Consider the following 19582-nt stretch of genomic DNA (forward strand, 5'->3'; position numbering starts at 1 on the left):
GGGGCCAGATCCCAGCTGGGGTCAATGGGCTGTAGCTCCATTGGAGACATTGGGGGCCAGATCCCAGCTGGGGTCAATCGGCTGTAGCTCCATTGGAGTTATGTGAGGATCTGGCCCACAGATGCTATCCTTTTTGTATGCCAATATCAGAACCATCAGCAGGTCTTAGTGGTTGGAGGCTGTGTGATGGGGGTGGGGTTTGGGGGGTCAATTCTCTGTTCACAAGCCCCTTTCTGTCTCCTCCCCAGAGCCAGCAGCCTTCTGCCCTGCCCATCACCACAACTGAGCGCCATGGAGCTGCTGGGCCTTGTGCTGCTGTTGGTGACTAGGGGTGAGTGTGTGTGTCTGTACATGTGTCTCTCTGCAGGGGGTCTGCGGATGCTGGGTAGGTGGGCTTCCGCGTGTGTGGGCACATGACATGCCCATTGGTCATCCAGCTGTAACTCCTGCCCGTCTCCCCCGTAGCCATGGCTCAGGACATCCCCCGGATGCTGCGGGGTTTCCAGTGCCAGGAGCACTCCCAGCCATGGATTGCAGCGCTTTTTGATGGGATCCACTTCCGGTGCACCGGCACCCTGATACACAACCACTGGGTGGTGACGGCTGCTCGGTGCAACACCGGCCAGTAAGTCTGTCCCCGGGCTGGGGGGTCAAGAGGCTGGTCAGCGTGGGGGAGCCCTCTGCACTGCAGGGACTGTTCTTCCAAAGAAGGGGGGTTCTCCAGTCTGCCCTTACCGCCACCCCTTGGGTGGATGTGTCCTTAATTCTGCCCCTTTGGATGTGTGTATCCTTAAGTCCCACACTTAAGGATCACTTAAGGATTCACCCTTAACTCCACCCCCCCCTTGGGTAAGTGTGTATCCTTAAGTCTGCCTCCTTGTGTGTGTCCTTAACTCCAGCCCCTTAGGTGAGTGCCCTTCATTCCACCCCTTTTGTGTGAGTGCCCTTAACTCTGCCCCTTGTATGTGTGTGTGGCGGTGTATGTACATCCTTAACTCCACCCTTTGTGTGAATGCCCTTAACTCCACCCCTTTCATTGTCTCATAGATTCCAAGGCCAGAAGGGACCATTCTGCCCATCCATCCTGCCCCTCCTGCATAGCTCAGGCTGGAGAACCTCCCTTGGAGATGCATTGAGGGTGCTCTAGCTCGACCCCCAGATCTGGGCTGGAGGCAGAAATCCCTGTGGGAAGGTCTCCGGACTGGGCTATGCAGGAGGCCATCCTGGCCCCGTCGCAGTCAAGTGGAGTTTTGCCCTGGGCTTCAGTGTGGCCGACATTTCACACAGCCACATCTCCCGTGACCACGTCCCCTTTCTTTTGCAGCACACTGACCGTCCGCTTGGGGGAGCACAACCTGTGGCATCTAGACTGGTCAGAGCAGCTGACCATGAGCTCCCGGCTCATCCCACACCCTTTGTACAACAGCAGCACCAGCCAGAACAACATCATGCTAGTGAAACTCCTGGTGCCGGCCAACATGAACCGCAAAGTTGAGCCGCTCCCGCTGCCCAGGAACTGCCCCAGCCCCGATTCGACCTGTGTGCTTTCCGGGTGGGGCTCCAGCGCCTTCCAGAAAGGTAGAGGAGCGAAACCAAAACCAAAAAACCAAAACCAAGGCCCAGGTTACTACCAGGGAGGGTGATTAACCAAACTTCCCCGGGATGGGGGGCGAAGGATGTGGGAGCTGGGGGTGGATCACCACCTCGGCACGAGTCAGCCGTGCCACGCTGGTGCAAAACGAATGCAGTGTTAGGTTGCGTTAACACCTCTCTGCTTGGCGCTGGTCAGGTGGAGGACTGTGCCCAATTTTGGTCACTGCAGTATAGAGAGGGCCAGATTCACCTTTTGCGGACCCCGGCGCCTGGACTGGGGCCCCTCCCATGCCCTGCACAGAGCTCCCTCTGTCACTCGGCCTTTTCCCCCCAAATCCCCACCCACTGCTTGTACGAGGGAGGGGGGCAGAGAGAAGCAAGTGGTGGGTGGGGCCTCAGGACAGAGTAGGGGGCAGGCCCATGGTCCAGGTGCTGCGGCCCCTTCTGAGTGTGGGCCCAGTGCCATGGTGCCATTGTACACCCAGGACTGTGTATAGAAAGGATGTAGAGGAACTGGAACGGATCCAGAGGCAAGCGACAAAGATGATCAAAGGGATGGAACCGAAGCCCTACGAGCAAAGGCTGAAGGAACTGGGTATGTTTAGTTTGGAAAAGAGGCGACGGGGGGGGGGGGGGCGGGGACACAATTGGGGTCTTCAAATACTTGAAAAGCTTCCATAAAAGAGAGAGAGAAAAGTTGTTCTCTCTCGCCACAAAGGGCAGGACAAGAAGCCACGGGGTCAAACTACAGCGGAGAAGATCTAGATTAAATCTCAGGACAGGGCCGTCCCTAGCCATTTTGGTGCCCTACACAGCTGGCCCCAGGCCTCTGCAGGGGGGCAGGAGCAGGCTTGGGGGGCAAGGGAGTACCGCCCCCCAGCACGAGCCAGCAGAGTGGGTTGGGGCCGGGTCGCTCCACTTCCTGCTGCCTGGTCAGTGCAGGGCAGTCCCGACCCCACACTCATGGGGTGGCGGGAAGTGGAGCAACCTGGCCCCAGCCCGCTCCGCTCTGCTCCCCTGGCTCCAGCCTCAGGAAGGAAAATCTGATTTGGGTTCGATTTCGAACTTTCCTAAATGGAAAATCCGGGGCGGGGGGAGGGAAGAAAGAAATCAATTTTGAGCTTACTTGTTTTTTTTTTCATTTCAATTTTGAAATGAAAAATGGTTTTTGAAGTGAAAAAAACTTGGCAAGTCCGGCTAGAAAAATGTCAAAAGCTTTAAATGGGTTTTTATCTCCAGAATTAGCAAACTGGGAAATTCATCGCAGCCACAACCTTGTTGCTGGGATAGATTCCGTTTCAACAAATTGCCATTTTTTGAATGAGAATCCCCCAAAGAGCAACCTGCTCAGGGTGTAGCTGATCTCCAGATTCGGAGTCAGGGAGGGATTTTCCCCTGGTTTGATTTGGCAGAGACCATGGGTGGACTTTTTGCCACCCTCTGCAATGTGGGGTGTGGGTCACCTTCTGACATAATCTGAGTGTATCTCAGGTGATGAATTCCCTGAGTTACCATGGTCTTCTGCTTTGGTAGCCCCTCCATCTCGCCTGTTCTTGGCCTGTGGCACACAGCGGTTTGATCTCCTGAGGACTGAAATGCGTCGGTCTAATTAAAGTCTTTGGGCGCAGTGCAGGGTAATTGAGTGAGAGTCTCCAGCGTCTGCCATACAGGAAATCAGACTAGACGATCGAACGATCACCTCTGGTGTAAACTCTATGAATCTATGAGCTCAGCAGAGGAGCCAGAGCGTGAGACAGGAATCTAGGATGGGGATGAAGGGGAATCCATCGGCTGAAGCTGTGTTCTTCCCTTAGGAGCTGACACGAAGGCAGTGAGAGGCACTAGGCTGACACCCAGAAATAGATGCTGCATGAGAAAGGGACCCAAGATAGATAGATAGATAGATAGATAGATAGAGAAGAGCCACAAATAGCTCTCCCGGATCCCAGCCTGGGCTGAGCATTTACCGGAAATTAGGAGACTCTCACTCACTCTCTCTCCCGCAGGTCACAAGTCTCCAGACCAGCTGCTGCACTCCGACGTCCTGCTCTGTGGGAATATCACGGTTCTGCCTGACACCGAATGCCAGGTCACCCACCCCAACCGCATCACCCCCAACATGCTCTGTGCAGGTGTGATCCACGGGGGCACCGACTCCTGCCAGGTGAGGGACATGTGGGTAGGTGAATGGGGCATGCCCCCACACTGGGACAAGATGGAGGGGTGGGACAGGGCTAGCTGGGGGGTGTATGGGGTGTGGTGCCCCCTGCTGGGATAGGACAGAGGGGGTGGAACAAGCCTGCAGAAGTGATTGAGATTCCCACAGCCTGGGCTGTCCCAGAGCTCAGAGCCAATGATCACAGCCGTCCTCTCTCCGTCCCTTCTGCTTCTGCTTTACCCAAAAACAACTAGAAGAGGCTGGTGGGAACAGATCAGTGGCGAGAAACACCAAATTAACTCTCTCTTCAAAATGCTTCAAACCATCGACTGTCCCATCACCTCACCCTGGCTTGGGGGACACGCTCTGTGATCCTGTGGTTCCCAGCAGTGACGGCAAGGGGCGTTTGGTCCAAAGTGTTTTAGCTGGGCTGACCAGATAGCAAGTGTGAAAAATTGGGACACTTTTTCGGGGGTGGGAGGGGGCACCATTGTGTATATAAACAAAGCGCCTCAGATTGGGGCATCTGGTCACCCTAGTTTTAGCCCAAAGACTGGGGTTACTCTCTCGGCATCCAATCAATACAGATCCAGCCGTGCGGGACAGACGCGACTTTTCCAGCTGAACCGTCCCCCCTGCGAAATGGCGGGTTTCCGCTCTCCGGGGCAAATAGGGACGTGGAGGAAGCAACCCGAGATTGCAGCCCCTCCAAGTTGAACATGGCCGTTTGCTGGGCAGCTCTTGTGCGGCCAGGTTGGGTTGTTGGCGGTGGAGCTCGTTAATGGTGCTGGGATTGTTCCGATGCCCATCTGTATTCATTTGCTTCCGAACCGTCTTCCTTCCCCAGCCCTTCTCGAGAAGAGCCCAGGGGCTAGCACCTTAGAATGGGAGTCAGGGCTACTGGGTTCTAGACCCAGCTCTGGAAGTGGGGTATTGTGGGTTAGAGCAGGGGGCTCAGAGTCAGGACTCCTGGGTTCTTTTCCTGGTTCTGCTGCTGATTTCCTGTATGATTTTGGGCAAGTCCCTTCCTGCCTTTGTTTCCCTTCTTACCCTTAGTCCATTTAGATTGTAACTTCTTGAGGGCAGGGACTGGCTATCTGGTGTGCCCGGGGCCAACGCTGGGCCCTCCTGAGCTGAAGAGCCCAGCCCAGGTGTAATAGATTCTGTGACTGGTGCAGGATGTTGGATGCGGTAGGTTACACAAGCCCATATCTTGACTTTTGCAAAGCTTTTGATACAGTCTCCCACAGTGTTCTTTCCAGCAAGTTAAAAATGTATGGATTGGATGAATGGACTATAAGGTGGATAAAAACAACAAGGAGTCCGGACTCCTCGTTGTTTTTGTGGTTACAGACTAACACGGCTACCCCTCTGATGTAAGGTGGATAGAAAGCTGTCTAGATTGTCAGGCTCAACAGGTAGTGATCAATGGCTCGATGTCTGGTTCGCAGCCGGTATCAAGCGGAGTGCCCCAGCGGTTGATCCTAGGGCTGGTTTTGTTCAACATCTTTGTTAATGATCTGGTTGATGGGATAGATTGCACCCTCAGCAAGTTCGCAGATGACACTAAGCTGTGGGGAGAGATAGATACGCTGGAGGGTAGGGATAGGGTCCAGAGTGACCTAGACAAATTAGAGGATTGGGCCAAAAGAAATCTGATGAGTTTCAACAAGGACAAGTGCAGAGTTCTGCACTTAGGAAGGAAGAATCCAATATACTGCTACAGGCTGGGGACTGATTGGCTAAGCAGCAGCTCTGCAGAAAAGGACCTGGATGAGAAGCTGGATATGAGTCAGCAGTGTGCCCTTGTTGCCAAGAAGGCTAATGGCATATTGGGTTGTATTAGTAGGAGCACTGCCAGCAGATCGAGGGAAGTGATTATTCCCCTCTATTCAGCACTGGTGAGGCCATATCTGGAGTATTGCATCCAGTTTTGGGCCTCCCACTATAGAAAGGATGTGGACAAATTGGAGAAAGTCCAGCAGAGGGCAACGAAAATGATCAGGGGGCTGGGGCACATGACTTATGAGGAGAGTCTGGGCTCGTTTAGTCTGCAGAGGAGAAGAGTGAGGGGGGATTTGATAGCAACCTTCAACTACCTGAATGGAGCTCGGCTGTTCGCATGGTGGCAGATCATAGAATCATAGAATATCAGGGTTGGAAGGGACCTCAGGAGATCATTTAGTCCAACCCTCTGCTTAAAACAGGACCAATCCCCAACTAAATCAGAACAAGAAGCAATGGTCTCAAATTGCAGTGTGGGAGGTCTACGATGGATATTAGGAAACACTATTTCAACAGGAGGGTGGTAAATGCCTGGAATGGGTTCCCTAGGGAGGTGGTGGAATCTCCATCCTTAGAGGTTTTTAAGGCCCAGCTTGACAAAGCCCTGGCTGGGATGATTTAGTTGGTGTTGGTCCTGCTTTGAGCAGAGGATTGGACTAGAATCATAGAATCATAGAATATCAGGGTTGGAAGGGACCCCAGAAGGTCATCTAGTCCAACCCCCTGCTCAAAGCAGGACCAAGTCCCAGACTAGATACCTTCTGAGGTCTCTTCCAACCCTAATCTTCTATGATTCTATGATAGGCATGGCACATTCACTCTGAAAGGCAGTGTTGGGGAGTGAAGCCTAGCTCTGTCCCATGAGGGACCCGGGTTGGGCTCTCTACGTGTGATGCTTGTTCTATTAACACACTTTGCGGCGCTTGCCCTGCAGGGAGATGCTGGCTCACCACTCGTCTGCCAGAGGGAACTTCAGGGTGTCGCCTCCTGGGGCCTCGAAGAATGCTCCCATCCCAACCAGACTGGCGTGTTCGTCAAGGTGTGCAACTACATCAACTGGCTGCAGGAGACCATGAGAACTGGCTGACCATGCCTGCCAGGATGGGAGCGCTGGCGGGGAGACCGCAGAATAAAACAGTGACAATTGTGGCCGTGCTTCTCTGGAGTCTCCTTCCTGCATGGCCATGCCTGCAGCTTGATCCACTAAGGGACTTAGGTGCCCACGCAACACTGATGTGCACGAGACCCCTGCTCAGCTAATCCTATAGGTGCCTAACCTCCCCCAGGCACCTACATTTCGGCTGGTCCTGCCTAACTTCCAGCACCACCCCACCTCTAATAAGGTGCCAGTCGCTTATGCCTAAACCCCAGTGGGCTTCTCAAGCGTGCTCCCATGCTGTCACGAGACCAGGCCACGGGGGGCTATGTCTTGTGATGGGATCAGCAGTCATGCCTAGTGGTTAGGGCTGGCATCAGTAGCCTGGAATCTGAGTCAGAACTGGAGTTAGGGGTCATCTGGACTGAGGAAGGGTGGGAGCAAGGCTGGGGACAAGCAGGTGCAGGAGCTAGTGCGGCTGGCTTCTGACTCTTCCAATCAATCAGGCAGGGTAGCCAATTAGGCAGCCTCCAACAGGCCAGCTGAGCTCGTTAGATTGCCTGGAGACTGGCTCTTCAGCAGGTCCTGACACTCACTGTGATGGGTTCGGTCACAGAGACCCCCTTGGGACTGTCACCTGACGTGCTGAATTTACCTCTGAGCCAATTTTCCTTGCCAGCTTGGGACTCCAGAACCCTGCCTTGTTGAGCCAGACTTACTAGCCTGCTGCAATACAGACCCAGGGTCTGGTCCACACCCCGAAAGCTGCAGACTTAACTGAAAACAGCTTAGCAAGTGCTCCTGTCTCCAACACCCAGACCCCATTGGGATCCAAACCCCACATAAATCCATTTTACTCTGCATAAAGCTTATACAGGTAAACTCATAAATTGCCAGCCCTCTATAACACTGATAGAGAGATATTCACCGCTGTTTGCTCCCCCAGGTATTAATCACTTACTCTAGGTCAATTAATAAACAAAAGTGATTTTATTAAGTATAAAAAGTAGGATTTAAGTGGTTCCAAGTAATAACAGACAGAACAAAGTAAGTTACCAAGCAAAATAAAGCAAAATAAAACCTTTTCCTTTATTTCTGTCTTTCCTAAACAGCACATACCCTTCAACACCTGTACTCCAGTCATGATACTATTCCACCATGTTTCTGTTATCCCTATAATATCCGGTTTCACTTCCTGCACCAATAGCTCTAGTTCCTCAATTTTGTTACCTAGGCTCCTCGCATTAGTGTACAAACATCTTAATTTTTGCTATTTGGCTTCTCTCACATACTTTACCCGATTAGGCATGGACATTCTACCACTAGTATCACCTGTTGGACTGGTATGTGCACTGCCCTTCCTCATGTCCATTCTCCTACCCATGGCTGTATCCTTTCTTACTTTGTTTTCTTCCCTCTCAATGTTAAAATCCGTGTGGACATTACCTGGACATGTCCCCCAAATTCCTAGTTTAAAGCTCTCTTAATCAGTTGTGCCAGCCTCCATCCTAGAAGTCTATTTCCCTCCCTACTCACATGACTTATGAGGAGAGGCTGAGGGAACTGGGATTGTTTAGTCTGCAGAAGAGAAGAATGAGGGGGGATTTAATAGCTGCTTTCAACTACCTGAAAGGGGGTTCCAAAGAGGATGGATCTGGACTGTTCTCAGTGGTACCAAATGACAGAACAAGGAGTAATGGTCTCAAGTTGCAGTGGGGGAGGTTTAGGCTGGATATTAGGAAAAACTTTTTCATTAGGAGGGTGGTGAAATACTGGAATGGGTTACCTAGGGAGGTGGTAGAATCTCCTTCCTTTGAGGTTTTTAAGGTCAGGCTTGACAAAACTCTGGCTGGGATGATTTAGTTGGGGATTGGTCCTGCTTTGAGCAGGGGGTTGGACTAGATGATCTCCTGAGGTCCCTTCCAACCCTGATTTTCTATGATTCAATGAAGTCCATCTCAAGAGAACAGTCCTCTGTCCATGAATGCTTCCCAGTGGCCATACATTCCAAAGCCCTCCTTATAGGGAAAGGTGGTGGGGTAGCGTTGTATATCAATGATGAGGTAGACTGTAAAGAAATAAGAAGGATGGAATGGATAAGACAGAGTCTGTCTTGGCAAAAATCACATTGGGGAAGAAAGCTACTAGAGCCTCCCCTGGGACAGTGCTTGGGGTGTGCTATAGACCGCTGGGATCCGATGTGGATGGATAGAGACTTCTTTAATGTTTTTAAAGAAGTAAATACTAATGGGAATTGCGTGATCACGGGAGACTTTAACTTCCCAGTTGTAGACTGGAGGACAAGTGCTCATAATGATAATAGGGCTCAGATTTTCCTGGATGCGATAGCTGATGGATTTCTTCACCAAGTAGTTGCTGAACCAGCAAGAGGTGATGCCATTTTAGATTTGGTTTTGGTAAGCAGTGAGGTCCTCATAGAAGAAATGGTTGTAGGGGACAACTGTGGTTTGAGCGATCATGAGCTAATTCAGTTCAAACTAAATGGAAGGATAAACAAAAATAGATCTGCGACTAAGGTTTTTGATTTCAAAAGGGCTAACTTTAAAAAATTAAGGAAATTAGTTAGGGAAGTGGATTGGACTGAAGAACTTGTGGATCTAAAGGCAAAGGAGGCCTGGAGTTACTTCAAGTCAAGGTTGCAAAAACTATCAGAAGCCTGCATCCCAAGGAAAGGGAAAAAATTCATCGACAGGAGTTGTAGACCAGGCTGGATGAGCAAGCATCTCAGAGAGATGATTAAGAAAAAGTAGAAAGCCTACAAGGAGTGGAAGATGGAAGGGATCAGCAAGGAAAGCTACCTTATTGAGGTCAGAACATGTAGGGATAAAGTGAGAAAGGCCAAAAGCCATGTAGAGTTTCCCTTGCAAAGGGAATTAAAACCAATAGTAAAAGATTCTATAGAGATATAAATAAGAAGAAAACAAAGAAAGAAGAAGTAGGACCGCTAAACACTGAGGATCGAGTGGAGGTTAAGGATAATTTAGGCATGGCCCAATATCTAAACAAATATTTTGCCTCAGACTTTAATGAGGCTAATGAGGAGCTTAGGGATAATGGTAGGATGACAAAGGGGAATGAGGAAATAGAGGTTGATATTACCACATCCGAGGTAGAAGCCAAACTCGAACAGCTTATTGGGACTAAATTGGGGGCCCCAGATAATCTTCATCCAAAAATATTAAAAGGAACTGGCATATGAAATTGCAAGCTCATTAGCAAGAATTTTTAATGAATCTGTAAACTTAGGGCTTGTACTGTATGACTGGAGAATTGCTAACATAGTTCCTATTTTTAAGAAAGGGAAAAAAAGTGATCTGGGTAAATACAGGCCTGTTAGTTTAACATCTGTAGTATGTAAGGTCTTGGAAAAACATTTTGAAGGAGAAAGTAGTTAAGGACATTGAGATCAATGGTAATTGGAACAGAATACAACATGGTTTTACAAAAGGTAGATTGTGCCAAACCAACCTGATCTCCTTCTTTGAGAAGGTAACAGATTTTTTAGACAAAGGAAACGCAGTGGATCTAATTTACCTCAATTTCAGTAAGGCATTTGATACAGTTCCACATCGGGAATTATTAGCTAAATTGGAAAAGATGGGGATCAATATGAAAATTGAAAGGTGGATAAGGAACGGTTAAAGGGGAGACTGCAAAGGGTCAAACTGAAAGGTGAACTGTCAGGCTGGAAGGAGGTTACTAGTGGAGTTCCTCAGGGATCGGTTTTGGGACCAATCTTATTTAATCTTTTTATTACTGACCTTGGCACAAAAAGTGGGAATCTGCTAATAAAGTTTGTGGATGACACAAAGCTGGGAGGTATTGCCAATACAGAGAGGGACTGGGATATCATACAGGAAGATCTGGATGACCTTGTCAACTGGAGTAATAGTAATGGGATAAAATTCAATAGTGAAAAGTGTAAGGTTATGCATTTAGGGATTAATAACAAGAATTTTAGTTATAAGATGGGGATGCATCAATTAGAAGTAACAGAGGAGGAGAAGGACCTCGGAGTATTGGTTGATCACAGGATGACTATGAGCTGCCAATGTGATGTGGCTGTGAAAAAAGCTAATGCAGTCTTGGGATGCATCAGGAGAGGTATTTCCAGTAGAGATAAGGAGGTTTTAGTACCGTTATACAAGGCACTGGTGAGACCTCATCTGGAATACTGGGTGCAGTTCTGGTCTCCCATGTTTAAGAAGGATAAACTCAAACTGGAACAGGTACAGAGAAGGGCTACTAGGATGATCCAAGGAATGGAAAACCTGTCTTATGAAAGGAGACTCAAAGAGCTTGGCTTGTGTAGCCTAACCAAAAGAAGGCTGAGGGGAGATGTATCAGAGGGATAAATACCAGGGAGGGAGAGGAATTATTTAAGCTCAGTACCAATGTGGACACAAGAACAAATGGATATAAACTGGCCATCAGGAAGTTTAGACTTGAAAATAGGTGAAGGTTTCTAACCATCAGAGGAGTGAAGTTCTGGAACAGCTTTCCAAGGGGAGCAGTGGGGGCAAAAAACATATCTGGCTTCAAGACTAAGCTTTATAAGTTTATGGAGGGGATGGTATGATGGGATAGCTTAAGTCTGGCAATTAATTGATCTTTGACTATTAGCGGTAAAATGGCCTGTGATGGGACACTAGATAGGGTGGGATCTGAGTTACTACAGAGAATTCTTTCCTGGGTGTCTGGCTGGTGAGTCTTGCCCACATGCTCAGGGTTTAGCTGATCGCCATATTTGGGATCGGGAAGGAATTTTCCTCCAGGGCAGATTGGCAGAGGCCCTGGGGGTTTTTCGCCTTCCTCTGCAGCATGGGGCATGGGTCACTTGTTGGAGGATTCTCTGCACCTTGAAGTCGTTAAACCACGAGTTGAGGACTTCAACAGCTCAGACATAGGTCAGGGGTTTGTTACAGGAGTGGGTGGGTGAGATTCTGTGGCCTGCGTTGTGCAGGAGGTCAGACTAGATGATCATAATGATCCCTTCTGACCTTAAAGTCTATGAGTCTAAAACACGCAAGTCTAACCCTAATACATTAAGAAACTGAATACAAGTAAATCTCACCCTTAGGGTATGTCTACACTTACGAAATTATAGAAGTCAATTTTTTAGAAAGTGATTTTATACCGTCGATTGTGTGTGTCCCCATTAAGCGTATTAAGTCGGTGGAGTGTGTCCACAGTACTGTGGCTAGTGTCGACTTTCGGATCGTTGCACTGTTGGTAGCTGTCCCACAATTCCTGCAGTCTCCACTGCCCATTGGAATTCTGGGTTAAGCTCCCAATGGGGCAAAAAACATTGTCGCGGGTGGTTTCAGGTACATGTCGTCAGTCGCCCCTCCCTCCGTGAAAGCAACGGCAGACAATCGTTTCGCACCTTTTTTCCGTGCGGGCGTCATACTGCTTTCAACAGACGGTGCAGTAGGGCTGCAAACCGTCATCATCGAATGACCGCTTCTGCTGGCACTCTGCTCTCCTGGTCATCTCACAGGTCCTTGATATGACCATCGTCATCCGCCACTTCCGCTGCAACCCTGCTTGGTTGCTCTTGTCTCACCATACCACAGCAAGCGTGCAGCCCCCCCAGCTGTTGTGTCCTGGCAGCAGACAGTGCAGTAGGTCTGCAAAACTGGTCATCCAACCACCACTTCCCCCGGAACTCTGCTCTCCTGCAGACGCCAGACCACAGCAAGCGTGGAGCCCGCTCAGATCACCGTGGCAGTTATGAGCATTGTAAACACCTCGCGCATTATCATGCAGTACATACGCAGAACCAGAACCTGCAAAAGCAGGCGAGGAGACGACGGCAGCACGGTGATGAGAGTGATGAGGACACGGACACAGACTTCTCTCAAAGTATGGGCCCCGGCAATTTAACCATCCTGGTGGCAATGGGGCAGGCTCATGCACCAGGTGGGGTGGTGGATGAGGGGAGGAAGGAAGGACAAGGCCACACTGCACTTCAAAACTTATTGAATGCCAGCCTTCTGTTGCTTGGGCAGTCCTCTGGGGTGGAGTGGTTGGGTGCCCGGAGGGCCCTCCCCACATTCTTGGGCGTCTGGGTGAGGAGGCTATGGAACTTGGGGAGGAGGGCAGTTGATTACACAGGGGCTGCAGTGGCAGTCTGTGCTCCTGCTGCCTTTCCTGCACCTCAACCATACACCAGAGCATATCAGTTTGATCCCCCAGTCGCCTCAGCTTTGCATCCTGCCTCCTGTCATCACACTGCTGCCACCTTTCCTGTTGCTCCAGCCACCAGTTCTCATGTTCATTTTGTGCTTTCCTGGACTCAGCCATTGTCTGCCTCCAGGCATTTTGCTGGGCTCTTTCAGTTTGGGAGGACTGTATGAGCCCAGAGAACATTTCATCGTGTGTGCATTTTTTTCACCTTCTTATCTGCGCTAGCCTCTAGGACGGAGATGCTAATGGCAGCATTGAAACATTTGCAGCTGCGGGAGGAAAAAAAGGGAGAGTAAAACTGAAAAAGACACATTGGCCATTCAAAAGGAGGGGCTGATGTTTTCGGGTTAACGTGCAGCACAAACCAACTAAACCCTCCCACACACCCAATTCTCTGGGATGATTGCTTCACCCCTCCCACCACTGCGTGTCTAACAATGGGAATGATTTTGTTTTTAGCCACAGGCAAACAGCCCAGCAGGAACGGCCATCTCTGAATGTCCCCTTAATAAAATTCCCCTATTTCAACCAGGTGACCATGAATGATAGCACTCTCCTGAGGATAACACAAAGAGATAAAGAATGGATGTTGCTTGAATGCCAGCAAATACCGGGACCACATGTTGCCATGCTTTCTTATGCAATGATTCCAGACTATGTGCTACTGACCTGGTGTGGTAAAGTGTCCTACCACGGAGGACACAATAAGGCTGCCCTCCCCAGAAACCCTTTGCAAAGGCTTTGGGAGTACATCCAGGAGAGCTTCATTGAGATGTCCCTGGAGGATTTCTGCTCCAGCCCCAGACACGTTAACAGACTTTTCCAGTAGCTGTACTGGCTGCGAATGCATCCCAAGTCTTCAAGGCAAATTAATCATTAAACATGCTGGCTTTTAAACTGTGTATTATATTTACAAAGGTACACTCACCAGAGCTGCCTTCTCCGCCTTCAAGGTCCGGGAGCCCGGGGTTGGGAGGGTATTGGCTCCAGGGTGATAAACAGTTCCTGGCTGTCGGGGAGAACGGTTTCTCCACTTGCCTGGTGTGCACTATCATCTTCCTGGTCCCCAAAATCCTCATCCCTGTTGCGTGAGACTCCCCCCTTGCAGGAGTCCACATACAGGTGTGGGGTAGTTGTAGGGGCACCCCCCAGAATTGAATGTAGCTTGTCAAGATTCCTTCCCCACTCTGAACTCTAGGGTACAGATATGGGGACCTGCATGAAAGCTTACTTTTACCAGCTTAGGTTAAAACTTCCCCATGGTACAAACTATTTTACCTTTTGCCCTTGGATTTCCACTGCCACCACCAAACGTTTGACTGGGTTTTCTGGGAAAGTGTTGTTTGGAAACGTCTTTCCTCCCAAAATCCTCACCAAAACCTTGCACCTCCCTGCCTGGGAAAGGCTTGATAAAAATCCTCACCAATTTGCATAGGGGACCACAGACCCAAACTCTTGGATCTTAAGAACAATAAAAAAAAGCATTCAATTTCTTACATGAAAGAGTTTTAATATAAGAAAAGGTAAAAAGAATCACCTCTGTAAAATCAGGATGGTAAATACCTTACAGGGTAATTAGATTCAAAACAGAGAATCCCTCTAGGCAAAACCTTAAGTTACAAGAAAGACACAAAGACCGGAATATCCATTCTATTCAGCACAACTTAATTTTCTCAGCCATTTAAAGAAATCATAATCTAACGCATATCTAGCTAGATTACTTACTAATGTAAGTAAGTAAGTCTGTCCCCGGCAAAAGCATCACACAGACAGACTCAGACCCTTTGTTTCTCCCCCCTCCAGCTTTGAAAGTATCTTGTCTCCTCATTGGTCATTGTGGTCAGGTGCCAGCGGGGTTATCCTAGCTTCTTAACCCTTTACAGGTGAAAGGGTTTTTCCTCTGGCCAGGAGGGATTTTAAAGGTATTTACTTTTCCCTTTATTTTTATGACACAGCTCATCATAGAAACATCATGTCTGGGGCTCTGACCCCGAATGGACATTTGCCTCTTTGGTTTTTTGGTAGGCTTACCTGAGCTCCTTAAGTTTCATGCGGCACTGCTGCAGGGCCCTGTTATAGCCTCTGTCCTTCTTGCCCTTGGAGATTTTTGCAAATATTTTGGCATTTCGTCTTTTGGAACGGAATTCTGATAGCACGGATTCGTCTCCCCATACAGTGATCAGATCCAGTATCTCCCGTTCGGTCCATGCTGGAGCTCTTTTGAGATTCTGGGACTCCATGGTCACTTCTGCTGATGAGCTCTGCATGGTCATGCCACACTGGCCAAACAGGAAATGAAATTCAAAAGTTTGTGGGGCTTTTCCTGTCCACCTGGCCAGTGTATCCGAATTAAGAGTGCTGTCCAGAGCGGTCACAATGGAGCACTCTCGAATAGCTCCCAGAGGCCAATACCATCGAATTGCGTCCACGCTACCCAAATTCGACCCGGCGATGTTGATTTCAGTGCTAATTCCCTCGTCAGGGAGGAGTACAGAAATCAATTTTAAGAGCCCATTAAGTCGACAAAAATGGCTTCATTGTGTGGACAGGTGCAGGGTTAAATCGATCTAATGCTGCTAAATTCGACCTAAACTTGTAGTGGAGACCAGGGCTTAGAGATATTCCAATAAGCTTCTTTCACAGACTAGACTCCTTCTTATTCTGGGCCCAATCCTTTCCCTGGTACAGTTCTTGTTAGTTCCAACTCATGATTGGCAGCCCCCTTTGTTCTGTTCCACCCTCTTTTATAGCTTTGGCACAAGGCGGGAATCCTTTGTGTTTCTCTGGGTTCCCATCCCTCCTTCTAAATGGAAAAGCACCACTGAATGCATCCAATGAAGTGAGCTGTAGCTCACGAAAGCTTATGCTCAAATAAATTTGTTAGTCTCTAAGGTGCCACAAGTACTCCTTTTCTTTTTGCAAATACAGACTAACATGGCTGCTACTCTGAAACTGGTTAAAGATGGATTCCAGTATCGTGTGACATGTTCACATGTCCTGTGACCCCCCTCCATTCTTTCAGGACTGGCCCACAGCACGTATGCAGTGGAGGCTTGCAGGTAAACAGAGCCATCTACAGTCAATTGTCCTAGTCAATGGGAGCCATCAAGATTCCAAGCCACCATTAATGACCCACACTTTTCATAATTACAATAGGACCTCAGAGTTATACTTTATATTTGTAGTTTCAGATCCAAGAATGATACATTCATACAAATAGGATGACCACGCTCAGTAGATTATAAGCTTTGTAATGTTATCTTACAAAAGACCTTTTGCATGAAGCACATTCCAGTTACATTATATTCACACTCATTAGCATATTTCCATAAAATAAAAGGAGTGCAACATCACACTCACATCTCTCCAGTGTGGCCTGACCCGAGCCGTGCTCAGCCAGGGCAGCTAATGGTGGCAGGCAGGAGGAGCCGATCAGCGGGGCCATCAGCGGGTGGGAGGTGCTGTGGGGTGGGTAGAGGGAGGCGCTGACCCACGGGGCGGCTGGTGGATGCTGAGCACCCACTATTTTTTTTTGTGGGTGCTCCAGGCCAGGAGTACTCATGGCAGGACTAAGTATTATTAGTGATCTGGAGGATGGCGTGGACTGCACTCTCAGAAAGTTTGCAGATGACACTAAGCTGGGGGGAGAGATAGATATGCTGGAGGGTAGGGATAGGATACAGAGGGCCCTAGACAAATTAGAGGATTGGGCCAAAAGAAATCTGATGAGGCTCAACAAGGACAAGTGCAGAGTCCTGCACTTAGGACGGAAGAATCCCATGCACCGCTACAGACTAGGGACCAAGTGGCTCGGCAGCAGTTCTGCAGAAAAGGACCTAGGGGTTACAATGGATGAGAAGGTGGATATGAGTCAACAGTGTGCCCTTGTTGCCAAGAAGGCTAGTGGTTAAATGATCTCCTGAGGTCCCTTCCAACCCTGATATTCTATGATTACATAGACCAGTGGTTCTCAACATATTACACATTGTGGCCCACCACGTGTAGCCTGGGCCTCAGGGGCTGGGAGGCAGGGCAGTGGCAGCCTGGACCCCAACCCTGGACCATGGAGCTCCGCTGCTGACCCCAGGGTCTGACCGGCTGCCCCAACCCCGGGACCGCCGCCACTTGGAACGGACTGGCTGCCTACCCCCGTTCCCTGCATGGTTGCCCAGGGCCCCGACCCCGGGACCCCCATCACTCAGGGTGGCCGGCTGTGATGGAGGAGGGGTGCAAAGCAATGGCCCCTCCCCCTCCCTGTTGCACCTGGATGCACCTCCTTGGTGTTGGCTGCTGGGGCTGCAGGGGTTGGGCCTTGTCCCCTCTGGAGATAGCTGGGGCACAGTGAGGGAGGATCAGGCAGCCGGTGAGTTCCCCACCTTCCCAGGGATGGTTTGGCTCAGGCTTTGTGCTTCACCCCTGGGTGACGGAGTGGCAGGTTCCGGCTGCATGGCAGTGGGCCCCAGGCTCCAGCCGCACGGCTTTGGGCTCCCTCCCCATTCCACGGCCATGGGCTCTGGCTGTGGGGCTTTGGGCTCTGCCCCCCTCACCCTCACTCAGCCCTGGGCCCTGCAGCCTCCCCAGACCCCGCCATCCAGGTCTTGATTCGTCCCCCGGCTTGTTGGGGTCGAGGAAGTCTGCTCTGAAAAGTGATACTTGTACGTTTGTTAATATCACTTTTCACAGCAGACTTACCAGCTAGTAGGGTTGCCAGGCGTCCGGTTTTCGACTGGAACGCCCGGTCGAAAAGGGACCCTGGAGGTGCTGGTTGGCACCATCGACTGGGCCTTTAAAAGTCTGGTCGGTGGCGCAGCAGGGGCCCGGGGCTAAGGGAGGCTCCCTGCCTGCCTTAGCTCTGAGCAGCTCCTGGAAGTGGCCACCAGGTCCCTGCAGCCCCTGGGCAGCCAGGGAGGCTCCATGTGCTGCCCCCGTCCTGAGTGCAAGATCCGCAGTTCCCATTGGCTGGGAACCACGACCAATGGGAGCTGATGGGGTGGCGCCTGCGGGTGTGGGGGCAGCGCGCTGCCAGGACCCCGCACCCCTAACCCCCTCTCGCACCCCAACCCCCTGCCCCAGCCCCCTCCTTTACCCCAAACTCCTCATCCCTGGCCCCACCCCAGACCCCACACCCCCAGTCGTAGCCATCACCCCCTCCCACATCCCAACCCCCTGCCCCAGTCCGGAGCCCTCTCTCGCACTCTGAACCCCTCATTTCTTGGCCCACCCAGAGCCTGCATCCCCAGCCCAGAGCCCATATCCCTCATACCCCAACCCCGTGCCCCAGCCCAGAGCCGTCTCCTGCACCCCAAACCCCTCATCCCCAGCCCCACCCCAGAGCCTGCACCCCCAACTGGAGCCCTCACCCCCGTCCTACACCCCAACCACCTGCCCCAGCCCAGTGAAAGTAAGTGAGGGTGGGGGGAGAGTGAGCGATGTGGGGGGGAATGCAGCGAGCGGGGCCTTGGAGAAGGGGTGGGGCAGGGGAGCCTGGTTTTGTGCAATTAGAAAGTTGGCAACCCTACTAGCTAGCAATAAATAAATTACAGTGATTTGGACGTGTCTATGTACATAGTTATTTGTTTTTCCTAAAGCAAATAAAGTATTTTAGGGAAAAGTGCGAGTCATATTTTCTAGACCTTTAATTATTTCTGGTGCTCTCCTCTGGACTTTCTGCAATTTGTCCACATCTTTCCCGAAGTGCAGAAGACACAATACTGCAGCTGAGGTCTCTTCTGCGCTGCTGAGAGCAGAAGAGTTACTTTTTGTGTCTTGCCTCCACCACTCCTGATAATATATCCCAGAACCGCGTTCACTTTTTATGCAACAGTGTTACATCGTTGACTCTTATTCAGCTTGTGATCCACTCTGACCCCCAGATCCCTTTCTGCCAGACTCCCTCCTAGACAGGCCTTTCCCATTTTGTATCTGCAATGGATTGTTCCTTCCTAACTATTGTACTTTGTATTTGTCCTTCTTGGATTTCATCCTATTATTGCAGACCATTTCTCCAGTTTGTCCAGATCATTTTGAATTCTAATCCTGAGCTCCAAAGTACTCATAACCCCTTCCCAGTTGGTATCGTCTGCAAACTTTATCTGTGTTCTCCCTATGCCATTATTCAAATCATTGCTGGAGATATTGAACAGAACCAAACCCAGGACTGATCCCTGCGGGACCCCACTCTTGATGCCCTTCCAGTATGACTGTGAACCACTGATAGCGACTCTCTGAGTCAGCTTTTCCAACCCACCTAATAATAGGTTGGTCTAGGCTGTGTTTCCCTATAATGAATGGTGATTTTTGACAATTGGAGATGCGTAGAATAACTGTCACAAAAACAATTCAAGGGCTAGAGAAACTGTCCGACGGTGAGAGACGTAAAGAGCTCGGTCTGTTTAACTCAGTGTGTTTCTCAATGACCGATCGGTGGCAGCCACCTTTCCAGTCACTGAGATCTCCCTGACACAGGTTGGGAAGGCAGCAAGCTGGTCCCTGGTATCAGAGGTGCTGAATTCCCCAGCTCCCGGGGAGTGCTTGACCCCCGCTCTGCCCCAGGCCCCAACCCCCTCCACCCCTTCCCCAAACCCTCACCTCCGCCCTGCCTCTTCCTGCCCCTGCCCCACCCTATCCTGTTTTGTCCCTCCCCCACCTCTTCCTGCCCCCACTCCTCCCGCCCATGTGCCTCCTGCATGCCACTGAACAGCTGATTGCATGGGCAGGAGGCACTTGGAGGGTAAGGGAGA

At 50.3% G+C, this 19582-nt stretch overlaps 1 protein-coding gene across 1 annotated transcript; it reads left to right on the plus strand.

The window, feature by feature from the left end:
- Window positions 1-228: 228 nt before the first annotated feature.
- LOC119847700 (trypsin-like) lies at window positions 229-6623 on the plus strand. The gene is made up of 5 exons (XM_038382678.2): window positions 229-331; window positions 466-625; window positions 1325-1578; window positions 3600-3757; window positions 6471-6623. The coding sequence occupies exons 1-5, from the start codon at window positions 292-294 to the stop codon at window positions 6621-6623; spliced, it is 765 nt and encodes a 254-aa protein (XP_038238606.1). The 5' UTR covers window positions 229-291.
- Window positions 6624-19582: the final 12959 nt, after the last annotated feature.

The sequence above is a fragment of the Dermochelys coriacea genome, chromosome 24, assembly GCF_009764565.3.
Source record: "Dermochelys coriacea isolate rDerCor1 chromosome 24, rDerCor1.pri.v4, whole genome shotgun sequence".
Lineage (NCBI taxonomy): Eukaryota > Metazoa > Chordata > Testudines > Dermochelyidae > Dermochelys > Dermochelys coriacea.

Excerpts from the sequence above, each read along its gene's own strand:
- LOC119847700 (XM_038382678.2), top strand. The coding sequence starts at position 292 with ATGGAGCTGCTGGGCCTTGTGCTGCTGTTGGTGACTAGGG. Across the intron at positions 332-465 it reads GCTGCTGTTGGTGACTAGGG|CCATGGCTCAGGACATCCCC; the intron begins GTGAGTGTGTGT and ends TCTCCCCCGTAG. Across the intron at positions 626-1,324 it reads GCTCGGTGCAACACCGGCCA|CACACTGACCGTCCGCTTGG; the intron begins GTAAGTCTGTCC and ends TTTCTTTTGCAG.